General features: G+C 40.5%; 1 protein-coding gene across 6 annotated transcripts in view; it reads right to left on the bottom strand.

The window, feature by feature from the left end:
- Positions 1-18,631, bottom strand: part of tmem71 (transmembrane protein 71) — a 26,361-nt gene extending 7,730 nt beyond the window's left edge. Inside the window, exons 1-2 of one of the 6 annotated variants that reach the window (XR_004829490.2) lie at positions 8,128-8,492; positions 5,235-5,332 (exon numbers count right to left, since the gene is read on the bottom strand). Coding sequence is in view for 5 of the 6 variants with exons in the window: in XM_035800620.2 (XP_035656513.1) it covers positions 5,235-5,332; positions 8,128-8,283 (254 nt within the window). In the remaining variant the exon portion in view is untranslated. Of the gene's footprint in view, positions 1-5,234; positions 5,333-8,127; positions 8,493-18,168; positions 18,343-18,607 lie in introns of those variants that run through there. The other 5 variants (XM_052477316.1, XM_035800622.2, XM_035800620.2 and 2 more) reach the window with 5 other exon arrangements.

Here is an 18,631-nt window from a genome sequence, read left to right as displayed (position 1 = left end):
GGTCGTGGTCGGTCCCTGGATGGAAGACCAGATGCTGCTGGAAGAGGTGCTGAAGGGCCTCCAGTAGGCACCCTTTCCTCTGGTCGAAAAAAAAATATCCCAATACCCCAGGGCAGTGATTGGGGATATTGCCCTGTGTAGGGTGCTGTATTTCAGATGGGACGTTAAACGGGTGTCTTGACTCTCTGTGGTCACTAAAGATCCCATGGCACTTGTTGTAAGTGTAGGGGTGTTAACCCCGGTGTCCTGGATAAATTCCCAATCTGACCATCACAGTCACCTAATCATCCCCATTCATCTCCCCTGTAACAATTCCCCAGGCTGTTGCTGTAAATTAGTTAGTGTTCTCAGTCAACTTACCTGGTAAAATAGGGGTTAAAGAAATAAAGAAAACATCTTAAAACAATTCCATATGTTAACTTTAGTATCCCCTCCAATGTCTTAAGACTTTTAAAAAACTGTGTGACATCGATATGAGCCAAACATTTATTCTACTGTAAAAATGTACTGTGTAAACAGGATAATTTTGGAGTTCTGTGAGACTTAAGGTCGTGACTGCATCACAATGTAAATTCAGGTTGGGTTTGTTTCAAACTTGCCCACAGCTGGCAGCTGAAAAGCCGTCATCAATTCGGAGTGCATGAGCATGCGACCCAATTGTAATGCATGCGGAAAATTTGGGTTGACTTTGGACATCACTATGGGATAGTCAGGCACCATCAGTAAATGTTAATTACCGAAAAATGTTAATTCCAATAGCTCCAAATTTCCAAGACATAAAAGCTCAAACCAACTATAAATTGTAGGAATTCACGTACAAATATTTAAATAATTTAATGAGAACTAAAAAGGTGTACAACATGATACAGTGGTAGCAATACATGGTTATAACATCTACAGAAAAGACAAATGCCAATGGTGGTGCAGTCCAATTCATAACCACATTCCCGTAAAGGTGAGAGAGGATCTCAGGTTAAATACTGTTGAAGAAATATGGCTACAGGTTCACCAGCCTCACCTATAGCCCATTCTGGTGGGAAGCTGTTATAGACCACCAAGTGCTACCAGTCAGTATCTGGAGAACATGTGTGAAATGTTTGATAATGTACAGTACCAGTCAAATGTTTGGACACACCTACTCATTCAAGGGTTTATTTTTACTATTTTCTACATTGTAAAATAATAGTGAAGACATCAAAACTATGGAATAACACATATGGCATCATGTAGTAACCAAACATGTTGTGGACACCCCTTCAAATGAGTGGAGTTTGATATTTCAACCACACCCGTTGCTGACAGGTTTACAAAATCGAGGATTAGTCATGCAATCTCCATAGACAAACATGAGCAGTAAAATGGCCCATACTGAAGAGCTCTGTGACTTTCAACATGGCGACGGGGCACTGCTAGAGCGGCCCCGGTAAGTGTGGTTAAAAAAAACGGCTCATACACTAAGTGGTAGGCCACAAAAACTCAGAACGAGGCCGCAGTGTGCTAAACAAGTAGCACATATAAAATCGTTTGTCCTCTGTTGCAACACTCATTACCGAGTTCCAAACTGCCTCTGGAAGCAACGTCAGCACAATAATTGTTAGTTGGGAGCTCCATGAAATAGGTTCCCATGGCCGAGCAGCTGCACACAAGCCTAAGATCACGATGCGCAATATCAAGAGTCGGCTGGAGTGGTATAAAACTCGAGGCCATTGGACTCTGGAGCAGTGGAAATGTGTTCTCTGGACTGAGAGCCCAAACAAATCTGGGTATGGTGGATGACAGGAGAACGCTACCTGCCCGAATGCATAGTGCCAACTGTAAAGTTTGGTGGATGGGGAATAATGGTCTGGTGCTGTTTTTTATGGTTTGGGCTAGGCCCCTTAATTCCAGTGAAGGGAAATCTTAACGCTACAGCATACAATGACATTCTGGACGAATCTGTGTTTTCAACTGAGGCAACAATTTGTGGAAGGCCCTTTCCTGTTTCAGAATGACAATGCCCCCATGCATAAAGCGAGGTCCATACAGAAATGGTTTGTCGAGGTCAGTGTGGAAGAACTTGACTGGCCTGCACAGAGCCCTGACCTCAACCACATCGACAAACTTTAGGATGAATTGGAATCGCCCAATATCAGTGCCCGGCCTCACTAATGCGTGTGGCTGAATGGAAGCTAGCAAACTTAGGCATGACATGCCAGCAACAAATGGCGACCGTACACATCCAAGTATAACTGACCAAATTATGAAGAAAAGCATTGTAAATTGAGCATGGAATTGTTATCAACAATGACAAGCCACCTGGATCTGACAACTCGGATGGAAAATTACTGAGGATAATAGGGGATGATATTGCCACTCCTATTTGCTATGTCGTCAATCTAAGCCTACAAGAAAGTGTGTACCCTCAGGCCTGGAGGGAAGCAAAAGTCATTCCACTACCAAAGAACAGTAAAAAAAACTTTTACTGGCTCATATAGCCGACCAATCAGCCTGTTACCAACCCTTAGTAAACTTTTTGAAAACATTGTTTGACCAGATACATTGCTATTTTATATTAAACAAATTGACAACAGACTTTCAGCATGCTTTTAGGGAAGGGCATTCAACATGTTTGGGACTTACACAAATTACTGATTTGCTGAAAGAAATTGATAAAAACATTGTGGGAGCTGTTTTGTTAGACTTCAGTGTGGCTTTTGACATTATTGATCATAGTCTGCTGCTGGAAAAATGTGTTATGACTTTACACCCCCTGTGATATTGTGGATAAAGAGTTACCTGTATTACAGAACACAGAGGGTTTTCTTTAATGCAAGTCATAATTCCGGTAGAATGAGGTATTCCCCAGGGCAGCTGTCTAGGCCCCTTTACTAATGACATGCCACTGGCTGAGTAAAGCCAATGTGTGTATGTATGCGGATGACTCAACACTGTACACGTCAGCTACTACAGCGACTGAAATCACTGCAATACTTAACAAAGAGCTGCTGTTAGTTTCAGAATTGATGGCAAGAAATAAGTTAGTCCTAAATATTTCTAAAACTGAAAGCATTGTATTTGGGACAAATCATTTACTAATTCCTAAACCTCAACTAAATAATGTAATGAATAATGTGGAAATTGAGCAAGCTGAGGTGACCAAACTGCTTGGAGTAACCATGAATTGTAAGCTAAAAATGTTGTAGCAGTAGCTAAGATTGGGAAAAGTCTGTCCATACTAAAGCGCTGCTCTGCCTTCTTAACAACACTACCAACAAGGCATGTCCTACAGGCTTTAGTTTTGTCGCACATAGACTACTGTCCAGTCGTGTGGTCAGGTGCCACAAAGATGGACTAAGGAAAATTCTAATTGGCTCAGAACAGGGCAACATGGCTGGCCCTTAAATGTACATGGAGAGCTAATATTGGCAATATGCATGCCAATCTCTCATGGCTCAAAGTAGAGAAATTGACTTCATCACTAATAGTTTTTGTAAGAAGCTTTGAGATGCTGAATGTTTAAACTACGAGCACACAGTTCGGACACCCATTCATACCCCACAAGACATGCCACCAGAGGTCTCTTCACAACCCCAAAGTCCAAAACAGACTATGGGAGGCACACAGTACTATATGGAGGTATAGCTATATGGAACTCTATTCCACATCAGGGAACTGATGCAAGCAGTAGAATTAGATTAAAAACAGAGGGAACTGTAAAGAGACACACAGGCATACACATGCTAAACACACATACACATGTATTTTGTTTTGTAGATATGTGGTGGTAGAGTAGTGGCCTGAGGGCCCACAATGTGTTGTGAAAAGTGTTATGAAGTGTAATATTTTATATAACTTCCTTAATGTTGCTGTACCCCAGGAAGAATATCTGCCTTGCCAGCAGCTAATGGGGATCCTAAATAAATACAAACATGAAAATATTCTCTCATTTACATTGTGTAATTGATTGAAGATCCCTAACCAGGCCCGGCTATCCAAACTCAAATCAACTTTGCCACGGTCACACACCAGCCGGCTGAAGCGTATCGGCTAAATCATTTGTATAACTCTTCCCACCTGTGAACAAACCACACTCGAAACCAACTTCCGTTTGAATTCAGTCATAATGATCCAAATATAAAACGATGCCATTTCAGGAAGTGCAGTCACCCTTTAGGGGCTGGATCCTTACTTGGATTTAGGATTCTACCCCAAATGCAGTCCTTATTTTACCCTTTCTTGATCCTTACTTGAGATCAACGTGCGTAACTTGGAAGTTTAGTGAAGATCTGCATGATTTACATTAAAGTCAGAGGTAAAGAGCACAGATCTCAAGTTAGGATTCTACCCCAAGTGCAGTCCTTATTTTACCCTTCCTTGATCAGGAGCTGAAAACCACAGGTGAGGTAACAGGCAATAAATCATCATCTAGTAAACAAAGTAAGGGGTCAGGGTTAGGTCAGGGTCAGGGTTAGGGGTTAGGGTTTATGGGTTAGGGTCAGGGTTAGGGTTAGGGTCAGGGTCAGGGTCAAGGTTAGGGTCAAGGTCAGGGTTAGGGTCAAGGTTAGGCTTAGGGTCAAGGTTAGGGTCAGGGTCAGGGTTAGAGTCAGGGTTAGGGTCAAGGTTAGGGTTAGGGTCAAGGTTAGAGTCAAGGTTAGGGTTAGGGTCAAGGTTAGGGTTAGGGTCAAGGTTAGGGTTAGGGTCAGGGTTAGGGGTCAGGGTTAGGGGTCAGGGTTAGGGGTCAGGGTTAGGGGTCAAGGTTAGGGGTCAAGGTTAGGGGGTCAAGGTTAGGGGTCAGGGTCAAGGTCAGGGTCAGGGTTAGGGTCAGGGTCAGGGTTAGGGTCAGGGTCAGGGTTAGGGTCAAGGTTAGGGTTAGGGTCAGGGTTAGGGTCAGGGTCAGGGTCAAGGTTAGGGTCAGGGTCAGGGTTAGGGTCAGCCACAGCCAGGACCAACATTCCAGTACTTGGTGTTGAAGCCAGTTGAGAACAATAACTACATGTTAACATACTACTAACTCACAAGCAGTTCAGCCTGACTGCTGAATTATGAGTTAATAATGAGTTAATAATTGAACCTTCAAGATGAATAACCTAAAGAAAAGTGATTTGTTGGTTTTGTTAAACCATATAGAATGGTTGACTCTATAGACAAAATGATAACGTATATAGAACCGTCTTGTTCAGATTACTGTCTTTATATTCTAAGCACAATAAATAATAACTATAAAAATACAAAATCTAGAAATGGAGTTGACGTACTTGTAACAACCCCATTGAAAGGCAGGGCCATATCTGCCTGTACACACACAGCGGTGTCTCGGGAGGAGCGTTCCAAGGTCAAAAGGTCCTGTCTCAATCTGGAAAACACATAAGAAAACAGTCAAGACAAAGCAGTAATAACACATAGAACTACTGCATAGAAAATAAATGCCTGAAATGACGATCGAACCAAATGGAAAAATAGGAACATGTTGCTGAATTCTCACTAAAGTACAATATATTACTAAAAGGATATGGACACCTGCTCGTCAAAAATCTCATTCCAAAATCATGGGCATTAATATGGAGTTGGTCACCCCTTTTGCTGCTATAACAGCCTCCACTCTTCTGGGAAGGATTTCCACTAGATGTTGGAACATTGCTGCTATAACAGCCTCCACTCTTCTGGGAAGGCTTTCCACTAGATGTTGGAACATTGCTGCGGGGACTTACTTCCATTCAGCCACAAGAGCATTAGTGAGGTCAGGCACTGACATTGGGCAATTAGGCCTGGCTCGCAGTCGTTGCTCCAATTCATCCCAAAGGTGTTCGATGGTTCAGGTCTGCTGCCTCAGTTTGTGTAATGTCAATTTGGATATACTCCAGAATGTTATGAAGAGTGGTCAGATGAATTGCAATTAATTGCAAAGTCCCGCTAAATGAACTGAATCACACAAAAAACATTTCCACTGCATTTCAGCCTTGCCACAAAAGGACCAGCTGACATGTCAGTGATTCTCTCGTTAGCACAGGTGTGAGTGTTGACGAGGACAATGCTGGAGATCACTCTGTCATGCTGATTGTTCAAATAACAGACTGGAACCTTCAAAGGGAGGGTGGTGCTTGGAATCATTGTTCTTCTGTCAACCATGGTTACCTGCAAGGAAACACGTGCCGTCATCATTGCTTTGCACAAAAAGGGCTTCACATGCAAGGATATTGCTGCCAGTAAGATTGCACCTAAATCAACCATTTATCGGATCATCAAGAACTTCAAGGAGAGCGGTTCAATTGTGAAGAAGGCTTCGGGGCGTCCAAGAAAGTCCGGCAAGCGCCAGGACCGTCTCCTAAAGTTGATTCAGCTGTGGGATCGGGGCACCACCAGTACAGAGCTTGCTCAGGAATGGCAGCAGGCAGGTTCGAGTGCATCTCCACGCACAGTGAGGCGAAGACTTTTGGGGGATGGCCTGGTGTCAAGAAGGGCAGCAAAGAAGCCACTTCTCTGCCAGAAAAACATCAGGGACAAACTAATATTCTGCAAAAGGTACAGGGATTGGACTGCTGAGGAACGGGGTAAAGTAATTTTCTCTGATGAATCCCCTTTCCGATTGTTTGGGGCATCCGGAAAATAGCTTGTCCGGAAAAGACAAGGTGAGCGCTAACTTACCTGTGTCATGCCAACAGTAAAGCATCCTGAGACCATCCATGTGTGGGGTTGCTTCTCAGCCAAGGGAGTGGGCTCACTCACAATTTTGCCTAAGAACACAGCCATGAATAAAGAATGGTACCAACACATCCTCCGAGAGCATCTTCTCCCAACCATCCCATTCTCCCAACCATCCAGGAACAGTTTGGTGACAAACAATGCCTTTTCCAGCATGATGGAGCACCTTGCCATAAGGCAAAAGTGATAACTAAGTGGCTCAGGGAACAAAACATCAATATTTTGAGTCCATGGCCAGGAAACTCCCCAGACCTTAATCCCATTGAAAACTTGTGGTCAATCCTCAAGAGGTGGGGGGGGACAAACAAAAACCTACAAATTCTGACAAACTCCAAGTATTGATTATGCAAGAATGGACTGCCATCAGTCAGGATGTGGCCCAGAAGTTAATTGGCAGCACGCCAGGGTGGATTACAGAGGTCCTGAAAAAGAAGGGTCAACACTGCAAATATTGACTCTTTGCATCAACTTCATGTAATTGTCAATAAAAGCCTTTGACACTTATGAAATGCTTGTAATTATACTTCAGTATTCCATAGTAACACCTGACAAAAATATCTAAAGACACTGAAGCAGAAAACTTTGTGGAAATTAATATTTGTGCTATTCTCAAAACTTTTGGCCACGACTGTACACAGCTGATTCATATAATCATCAAGCTTTGACAATTTGAATCAGCTGTGGTGCTAGGGCAAAAAACCAAAACGTGCACCCCTTGGTTGTACAGAGGACCAAGTTTGGGAAACACTCACTCCTAAAAATTCATATTCTGTTAACCCATATCCAAAATGTTGAGCCGTCCTATACTCGTTTGTGGCCAAAGCATAAATTGGAGGTAGGTACATGACATGTCCCTGAGGATGAGCTGCCAAATTAGCAGTCTACCTGCATCAATATTTTTTATGACCAGTATACGCTCATACCATTCCAACACAGAAAAGCTGCTTTTTTTTAAACAAACTTAATTACCATTTTTAGGAAGGAAAACTATTTCACTCATACTGTAACTTAATTAATAGGTCATATTCCATAGAAATCTGGAAACAGTGGGCAGTTCCTTTAAAATCCTTAGCTTAACCCCTCTAGTTGTTACCAAGATTACTCTGCCCTGGTAACCCCCCCGAGATATCAGACCAGTCCTTCTCTCTGCTTATGATGGGCTTTCCAATCAAAACACTGCTGACTGACTACATGGTAGACTGTTGAAATTCAAGGTAGCATGGGAAACTAAGTAGACAGGGATTTTGTATATCTTTATGAGGTATCAAAGTTGATTCTAACATGCATAACCAAAATGCTAATTTCAACACTGGTACTTGTAGTTTACTAAGTACTACTGATTTAAGTACTGCTATTACGTTTAGAGACAATCTGAGGTTTGCATATTACACACATTCACTTTTTTAGGACATTTCACAAAGTATGTGAAACTCAGTTGATCAGTCTTACCCAAACAGTTCCGCTTGAAATAAACGTAATTTGCAACACCCCTAATATATTTTGTGGAACGATGCGTGTTAAACTAGATTTGAAGTAACTAGGTAAACTCAAATTGTATTTGTTTATTGAGGACTTTGTTCTCATGCAGTCCAAAATCTTGTTCATTCTCTGACACCCTGAGAAAAACAGCTGCAGAAAACCAGAGGACAGAAAAGAAAGAGAGGTTGATGTCACATTTCCTGTTAACTCTATCCTGACTAGAAGCTATTCAACATTTATAATAATAATGATGTCACATTTCCTGTTAACTCTATCCTGACTAGAAGCTATTCAACATGTATTATAATAATGTGTCATTTCCTGTTAACTCTATCCTGACTAGAAGCTAGTCAACATTTCCTGTTAACTCTATCCTGACTAGAAGCTATTCAACATTTCAAGATAATGCCAATGTGTCCTTTTCTGTTCTTGATAGATGATAGTATTCCAAATCTAGCTAAAAACAAATATATTATCTGGGATACTGCAAAGAAATAAGACTAAATTAAAACATTCATAAATTCTCACATTCAACCTTATTAGCATTACAGTACGTTATGTTCATAGAGGCTATTTGTTGTTCTTAAAATCCTCTCTGTATGCTTGTTTGGTCTTTTCTGGTGCCAGACGCTCAATTGTCCGCCAGACTTGTTTCTGTACATCTGTCTTCCTGGGGCATTCTTCCAAATGAGAGGCATTATGGGATGGCTCTGTGACACCCGATGCATAAGACTATGTGGGTCAGACTTTCCGCCGTGGTAACAGTCTCTGTCTGCTGACACAGGAGAGGGTACTAATAGCAGTAAACGAGTGGAACAGAGGCCCAGTGTTTCAGTAGACCGAGAGGGCCTGAGGGGAATAGCATAACGGTTGGCTTGTGAAGTGTGTCTGGAAACTGGCTTTTCTACAGTGGCTTCAGAAAGTATTGCCTTTTTTTGACACGTTGTTTGTTATTTAAAATTGATTAAATATCCCATAATGTCAAAGTGGAATTGTGTCTCATTTTATTATTCATTAAAAATGTAAATCTTGAGAATATCTTGAGTCAACAAGTATTCAACCCCATTTGTTATGACAAGCTTGAATAAGTTCAGAAGTAAACATTTGCTTCACAAGTCACAATAAGTTAACATGGACTTCACTACGTGCAATAACAGTGTTTCACATGATTTTTGAACGACTACCTCACCTCTGTACTCCACACAATTATCTATATGGTCCCTCGGTCAAGCATCGAATTTCAAACACAGATTCAACAGCAAAGACTAGGGAGCTTTTCCAATGCCTTGCAAAGAAGGGCACCTATTGGTAGATGGGTAAAACAAAACAAAAAAAGCAGACGTTGCATATTGAGCAAAAGGTAAAGTTATTAACTACACTTTGGATGATGTATCAATACACCCAGTCACTACAAAGATACAGGCGGCCTTCCTAACTCAGTTGCCGGAGAGGGGGAAAAACGCTCAGGGATTTCACCATGAGGCATATGGTGACTTTAAAACAGTTAGTTTAATGGCTGTGATAGGAAAAAACTGAGGATGGAACAACATTGTAGTTACTCCACTATACTAGAAAAAGAAAGGAGCTGCACACATTAGGAACTCAGACGCAAACATTTTATAACCAAAGTTTTGACAGCCAAGCTGTATTCATCAGGGTACTCAGGAAGATGGGGATCCATAATAAATACTCCACAATAATAATTGACAGAGTGAAAAGTAAACCTGTACAGAATAAAAAATATTCAAAAACATGCATCCTGTTTGTAGGAGTAATACTGCAAAAAATGTGGCAAAGTAAATTAACTTTTTGTCCTGGATATAAAGTGATATGTTTGGGGCAAATCCAATATAACACATTACTGAGTACCACTCGCCATATTTTCAAGCATAGTGGTGACTGCATCATGTCATGGGTATGCTAGTAATAATTAAGGACTGGGGAGTTTTTCAGGATAAAAAGAAACAGAATGGAGCTAAGCACCGGCAAAATCATAGAGGAAAACCTGGTTCAGTCTGCTTACCACCAGACATTGGAAGATGAATTCACCTTTCAGCAGGACAATAACCTAAAACATAAACGCCAGATCTACCCTGGAGTTGCTTACCAAGAAGACAGTGAATGTTCCTGAGTGGCCGAGTTACAATTTTGACTTATATTTCCTTGAAAATCTATGGCAAGACCTGAAAATGGTTTTCTAGCAATGATCAACAACCAATTTGACGAATTTAAGAAAATAATGGGCAGATGTTGCACAATCCAAATGTGGAAAGCACTTTGAGACTTGGAATCGCTCCCAAAGGTGAATCTAACATGTAATAACTCAGGGGGTTGAATACTTATACTAGTATATATGTACAGTGGGGCAAAAAAGTATTTAGTCAGCCACCAATTGTGCAAGTTTCTCCCACTTAAAAAGATGAGAGGCCTGTAATTTTCATCATAGGTACACTTCAACTATGACAGACAAAATGAGGGGAAAAAATCCAGAAAATCACATTGTAGGATTTTTAATGAATTTATCTGCAAATTATGGTGGGAAATAAGTATTTGGTCGCCTACAAAAGTTTCTCAATACTTTGTTATTTACCCTTTGTTGGCAATGACAGAGTCAAACGTTTTCTGTAAGTCTTCACAAGGTTTTCACACACTGTTGCTGGTATTTTGGCCCATTCCTCCACGCAGATCTCCTCTAGAGCAGTGATGTTTTGGGGCTGTTGCTGGGCAACACAGACTTTCAATTCCCTCCAAAGATTTTCTATGGGGTTGAGATCTGGAGACTGGCTAGGCCACTCCAGGACCTTGAAATGCTTCTTACGAAGCCACTCCTTCATTGCCCGGGCGGTGTGTTTGGGATCATTGTCATGCTGAAAGACCCAGCCACGTTTCATCTTCAATGCCCTTGCTGATGGAAGGAGGTTTTCACTCAAAATCTCACGATACATGGCCCCATTCATTCTTTCCTTTACACGGATCAGTAGTCCTGTCTCTTTACAGGAAAACAGCCCCAAAGCATGATGTTTCCACCCCCAAGCTTCACAGTAGGTATGGTGTTCTATGGATGCAACTCAGCATTCTTTGTCCTCCAAACACGACGAGTTGAGTTTTTACCAAAAAGTTCTATTTTGGTTTCATCTGACCATATGACATTCTCCCAATCTTCTTCTGGATCATCCAAATGCTCTCTAGCAAACTTCAGACGGGCCTGGACAGGTACTGGCTTAAGCAGGGGGACATGTCTGGCACTGCAGGATTTGAGTCCCTGGCGGCGTAGTGTGTTACTGATGGTAGGCTTTGTTACTTTGGTCCCAGCTCTCTGCAGGTCATTCACTAGGTCCCCCCGTGTGGTTCTGGGATTCACCGTTCTTGTGATCATTTTGACCCCACGGGGTGAGATCTTGCGTGGAGCCCCAGATCGAGGGAGATTATCAGTGGTCTTGTATATCTTCCATTTCCTAATAATTGCTCCCACAGTTTATTTCTTCAAACCAAGCTGCTTACCTATTGCAGATTCAGTCTTCCCAGCCTGGTGCAGGTCTACAATTTTGTTTCTGGTGTCCTTTGACAGCTCTTTGGTCTTGGCCATAGTGGAGTTTGGAGTGTGACTGAGGTTGTGGACAGGTGTCTTTTATACTGTTAACAAGTTCAAACAGGTGCCATTAATACGGGTAACGAGTGGAGGACAGAGGAGCCTCTTAAAGAAGAAGTTACAGGTCTGTGAGAGCCAGAAATCTTACTTGTATGTATGTGGCCAAATACTTATTTTCCACCATCATTTGCAAATAAATTCATTAAAAATCCTACAATGTGATTTTCTGGATTTTTTTTCTGTCATAGTTGAAGTGTACCTTTGATGGAAATTACAGGCCTCCCATCTTTTTAAGTGGGAGAATTTGCACAATTGGTGGCTGACTAAATACTTTTTTGTCCCACTGCACACACACACATGTATGTGGACACCCCTTCAAATGAATGGACCTGTTGCTGACAGGTGTATATAATCTGGCACACAGCCATGCAATCTCCATAGATAAACATTGGCAGGATGGCCTTACTGAAAAGCTCAGTGACATTCAACGTGGCATCCTATAACGTCATAGGGTGCCACCTTTCCAACAAGTGAGTAACATTTATGCCTTGCTAGAGGTGCCCTGATCAACTGCAAGTGCTGTTATTGTGGAAACGTCTAGGAGCAACAACGGCTCAGCCCGCAAAGCGGTAGGCCACACAAGCTCACACCATGTGCTGAACAAGTAGCGCGTATAAATAAATCATTTGTCCTTGGTTGCAACACTCTCTACCAAGTTCCAAACTGCCTCTGAAAGCAACGTCAGCACAATAACTGTTCATCGGGAGCTTAATGAAATGGGTTTCCATGGCCGAGCTGCTGCACACAAGCCTAAGATCACCATGCGCAAAGCCAAACATTGGCTGGAGTGGTGTAAAGCTCGCCACCATTGGACTCTGGAGTAGCTACAGCATACAATGACAAGATTTTAAGCTTCCAACTTTGTAGCAATAGTTTGGAGAAGGCCTTTTCCTGTTTCACCATGACAATGCCGCCATGCACAAAGCAAGGTCGATACAGAAATGGTTTGTGTGTAGATATGTAGCTTTCTGAAGCCAGGTTGAAGGGACCTTTTGAGAAGTGTCTTTTGAAGTATAAAGCCACAGCCTTGATGCACTCGACCGTTCGGGAAAGCGTACGTTGCCTTTTTTTGGTTTGAATATGATTCAAATAAAAGGCTGACATTCTGTCTCGTCTCTTGTGGCACTTCGCAATATGGACGTCAACATAAACACGTGACTCAGAACATGGTATCTCAAATCTATCACAGGTCCTTATGCTACAGAGTAATGGGCAGATGTCTTAAGGCCTGAGAGCCGTGCATATCTCCCAGAACTAAAATAAAAGGGGATACATGGTGTGAGCCAGCAGTGGAACAATGCTAGAAAGCGGAGGGCTGTTGACATGGACAGTCGATTGTGTCTTTTGCGCTGGACAATGAAGACAAAAGCCAGCAGGCCTCTTCAGTCATGTCATTGTTTTCAAACACTGTTTAAAGAGTGAACGCTCAACCACAGCATTACACAACCCGGATTTCCTGAGGAAAGGCAGCTATCTTTCTTCCTGTGTGTTCATTTGACAGTAAAAGTAGAGTCAGTATGTAGAATGAGCAACATTAGACAAACATGGGTATGCAAATGTATAATACAATGGCAACACACTACTGGTCAAAAGTTTTAGAACACACTCATTCACGTGTGTCCAAAGTTGTCATCAAGGCAAAGGGTGGCTATTTGAAGAATCTCAAATATAAAATATATTAAGATTTGTTTAACACTTTTTTTTTTGGTTACTACATAATTCCATATGTGTTATTTCATAGTTTTTATGTCTTCACTATTATTCTACAATGTAGAAAATAGTAAAAAAAAAAAAAAACTTTTGACTGGTAGTGTACATTACAATGGTTTTGATTATAGTCTTTACAAAGTACCTAACAGTAAAGTGAATCATGGTCATATAATTATTTTACACAATAACCATCATTGACAACAGTGCAACAATTCGTGGTGATGTGACAAGTAAAATCTAATCAACACTTTTCCGTGTTCTGTAAAGTTTCTCTTGATAAGCCATGTATCAATATAATATACATTTATATTTGACGTGGTTTTAAAGGCTAGATACATATCCCACCACAAGCCAAAGATCGCTTGTGAACTGACTATCTCCCATCGTTAGGAAATGGAAAATTACGTAAAAGACATGAAAGCAATTAGTTTTACAACAAATGAAATGGTGACAACAAAAAAAACACTACATGTTTTACACTACAATTGACGAGTGACATTATCTTAATTACTATTTAATTGTATGTCTACAATATATATATTCAGTGCTGGCATTTGTAGACATTTACCTACAAAATAATGTCAATGATATACAGTGTGGTCTGATTGCCACCCTTCTGTATAAAATCATTCAAATCCCGAGCTATGTTGTATGCAAAAGAAGTCTGGGAAATTATACTTTTATACTAATACAATAAACATTTTGTTTAACAAGTAATATTTGTATTTTTTCCCCACCCAAAAAAACGTAGTGGTCAAAATGCTTTGACAACCCTAAAAATGTTGAAGTAGTCAAAAGTTTTGTATTTGTTCCAGTATTTCTACGTCAAGGTTGTGACTGAAAGCTGTCGGATGCATTTGCAGTTCATTTTGGTTGTTTCATATTATTTTGTGCCCAATAGAAATGAATGGTAAATAATATATTGTCATTTTCAAAGTTCTGTTATTTTCCAGATTGACTGACCTTCATGTCTTAACCCTGGTGTTGCCTTAAGGGTCAAAAATGACCCGCCACTATGTTTAACAGCAGAGAAAACACCCTAGATTATATTTTATCAACTTGAAATGTTATGACGAGTGACCCCAACATTAGAAAAAGTGAAACATCGCCTTTGTTCATAATTCCATGAAAGTTGTACACCACCAGGGTACAAAGATTGTCTTAGGGTCATTTTTGACCTGGCAGTTATAAAATCATTATCTCTCACACACACACACACGCACGAGAAATTGAGATTATGTGTGCTAGAGATTAAACTCAGCCAGCAGCTCCGGAAGAGGAAGATCACCATGGTGGGCACCGTTAGAAAGAACAAGCCTGAGCTCCCCCCTGCACTCCTTGAAACAAGGGGGAGAGAGGGCTTCTCATCAAAGTTTGCCTTCACCGCCACTCTAGTTTCTTACCTCCCGAAGAAGAACAAAAATGTGGTCCTCCTGAGCACACTGCACAAAACAGCTGAGATCAGTGATCGTGAGGACAGGAAGCCAGCCATCATCCTGGACGACAATCACAACAAAGGAGGCGTGGACAACCTGGACAAGGGGATTGGAACTTACAGCTGGAGGAGGATGACTGTCCGCTGGCCTCTGGTCTTCTTCCATAACATCATTGATGTGTCCTCATACAATGCCTTCGTGATATGAAACAAGATCAACACAACCTGGATGCCTGATAAGCGGAACAAGAGGAGAGTGTTCCTGGAGCAGCTGGGAAAGGCACTTGTAACCCCACACATTCAAAGAAGGGAGTGCCTCCCCCGCACAGTAGCCTCTGCAGTGCTTGTGAAAGCTGTTCGGGGGGCTGAGTCTGATCCACCTGAGGCTGCAACTGGGGCAGGCAAGAGAAAGAGATGCCAATTCTGCCCCCTGAAGAAGGACTGTAAAAACAAATACGATGTGCTGCAAATGTGAGAAATACATCTGCAAAGTCAATGCACACACACCTGCATACTGTCCTACATGTGCTAATTAGAGTTGATTGATTTATGTTCTTCACGTTTTTGTTTTGTATCTATTATCTTATTTATTGTTGTTGTTTATACACCTTGTGGGTGGGGGCAATCGTTTTTTTTTAAATGGGAGAAGACTAATATTTTGTAGTTGAATTCCTCATTGTACAGTATATAAGAATATATCACTATGTTGCCAAAAAAGTTCAAGACTTAGTGTTTCCCCTCAATAAAATGCAAATTTCTTATTTATTTATTTTATTTAACCAGGAAGGGCTCATTGAGGTTAAAATCTCTTTTTCAAGAGCGCCCTGGCCAAGATAGGCAGCACCAAGTCATTACAAAAGAATTACAGACAGACAACATGAAAAACTACCAGTAATCTAGTAAAAACCATAGAATTCACAAGAGTATAAAACAGCAAATTAAAAACATTGACAGGTCAGGGAATCGGCCTCAAACTCCTTCATCAGTGATTTAAAAACACCAATCGGGACAAGTTCTTCCAGTTTAAAAGTATTTTGTAAGGCGTTCCAAGACGATGGCGCAGAGGACATAAAAGCCCTTTTACCAAATTCAGTTCAGACATTTGGAACAGTTTAGCAGGATAAATTCCAGCGAACGAAGAGAGTACCCGCCACATTTCTGAACAATAAAAATGCCCAAATAAAAAGGTAGTAAACCCAAAATGGCTATGTAAATAAAAGTATACCAGTGACTGAGCCTACGGGTGACTAGAGAAGGCCAACCAACCCTGGTATACAAAGTGCAGTGGTGCGTAAGGGTTTTGCAGTTTAAAATAAATCTCAAAGTGCCATGGTAAAGAGTGTCAATTGATCTCAAACACTGAGCGGAAGCATTCATATATAAAATATCCCCATAGTCTAGTAAAGGCATGTAGCTGATACTAGCCTCCTTTTGGCTTCAAAATAAAAACAGGCCTTATTCCTAAAATCAAATCCCAAATTCAGCTTAATTTTTTTTGTAAGTTGTTGAATATGCAATTTAAAAGAGAGGCCGTCATCAATTAAAATTCCAAGATATTTATGAGGTTACAACCTCCATCTCCTTGCCCTGACAGGTAGGTGATAGGTGAAAGGTTCAGAGGTCTATTTCTTGAATTTCTTGCATTAGAAAAAACACCATTAGTTTAGTTTTGTCAGTATTGAGGATAAGCTTTAATTGACACAAGGTATAGGCTATATAAGTGCCATCTCTTGCTAAAAAAAAAAATGTTTACACCTATGCAGTACCTTTAGCAATAATAATAATGCACCTCTACTTTAGTAAAGAAAACAATTGACAGGTGTGTTGTAATAAAAACGAGTTGTCTCAACTGATTAACTGCAGTCTTTCTGCATTGTGAAGAGGGAAAACCCAGATATTCACAACATTTGTGAAGAATGGCAGGTTGTTTCTTCATGCAAAATAGATTTGGGGTTTAAAATTCAATTAAGCTGCTTTATTTTAGGGGTTTAGTGAAGGCGGGTCATTTTTTACCCTTTGCACAAGGTTTACAGAATGTTAAGACTACACAAGTGTTAAAGTAATGATGGACTGTCGTTTCTCTTTATTTGAGCTGTTCTTGCCATAATATGGACCAAATTGGGCTATTGTCACAACACAACTGATTGGCTCAAACGAATTTAGGAAAGAAATTCCACAAAGTAACTTTTATCACGGCACACATGTTAATTGAAATGCATTCCAGGTGACTACCTCATGAAGCTGGTTGAGAGAATTACAAAAGTGTGCAAAGCTGCCATCAAGGCACAAAGGGTGGCTATTTTCAAGAATGTCAAATATAAAATATTTAGATTTGTTTTACACTTTTTTGGTTAGTACATGATTCCATATGTATTATTTCATAGTTTATATGTCATCACAATTATTATACAATGTAGAAAATAGTAGAAATAAAGAAAAATCCTGGAACGAGTAGCTGTGTCCAAACTTTTGACTGGTACTGTATGAGTAACCATAAATACTGTAATTGCTTTATTAGGTCAGAGCTTGAATTAAGCATATGTTAATTGGTGTCTTTCAGACCTGCTGAGAAGTGCAAATTACATTTAACTATCCCAGTTTTGTCTCAGGACTGCATGCCATATGATACATAAGGCATTGTTTTGTCATTTGTCTGAATTTGACATTTGAGTTTCAATTGAAGAAGAAAAAAATACTATTGCAATTCACTATTGTTATCGCCTATTGTGCATAAGGGACTTTCACCCCTTCCCGAAACATTCTAAATGAAAGCCTGTCATCTGAACCTAGCAGGTTGGCGACCGGTAGGCCCCGACTGATGATGCAGGATCTGATGATGCTGGAGCTTTTGCTGCTGGAGGAAAGGGCCTACATAGAAAAGGCTATTTGCGGATACAAGGGTGCTGGCAAATAGCGTTGCAGCAATAGCCCACTGGTTATAGACTAATACTGTCCTTGAAGAATGCTAAGAATGAGTAAGGCTATAACGATACCGTTCATCATAAAACAACAATATTCATATAGGTGTTAATTTCAACAAATATTTGAAATGAACACTCAAAAATACATAAACACTGTGTGTCTATTGAATTTCTTATAACATTTCAGTGTAGATCTATCAAGTTCAAAGTCAAGCAGAGAGAAAACAATAGCTGTTTGGTGGAATAGATAGAAGAATCAAATAAAATATTACGTTAAAAGCGATAAGACTACTTACAAACTCTCTCGCTTATCGAAGTCTTTCTGTATGTCCCGGAGAGCGGTAGGCTGTACATAAGCTGCATATGTTTTTATTTAGGATCAATCTATTCTAAACGTTAAGAAACGTTCAACAATTCAACACGCAAGCCATGTTGATATTGCCTGGCTATATAGACTAGTATTCTACCAGCAGCACAATTTTCGACGTCAGTTTGTATGGTAATGAGGAAACCATCAAAATAAAAGCCCGCATTTCAAAACATTGCAATGTGGATAACTAATTCAAAAGAAATAGAATTTTATATCAATGCCCACTTTTATTGTGCCAACAAGAAAATGCAAAAAGTAATTTATGTTATGATCCACACTTCTTTGAAAATATATATAATAATTTATCAAGCCTACAAGCAATACAAGACTATTATTTTGGTGGGAGATTATATGGTTTTAAATACCTCAATGGATCATAAAGGAAATCA

The sequence above is a fragment of the Oncorhynchus keta genome, chromosome 23, assembly GCF_023373465.1.
Source record: "Oncorhynchus keta strain PuntledgeMale-10-30-2019 chromosome 23, Oket_V2, whole genome shotgun sequence".
In the NCBI taxonomy this organism is placed as follows: Eukaryota; Metazoa; Chordata; class Actinopteri; order Salmoniformes; family Salmonidae; genus Oncorhynchus; species Oncorhynchus keta.
Note: the sequence above shows the minus strand (reverse complement) of the source record. Positions and strands in the feature narration are given on the sequence as shown.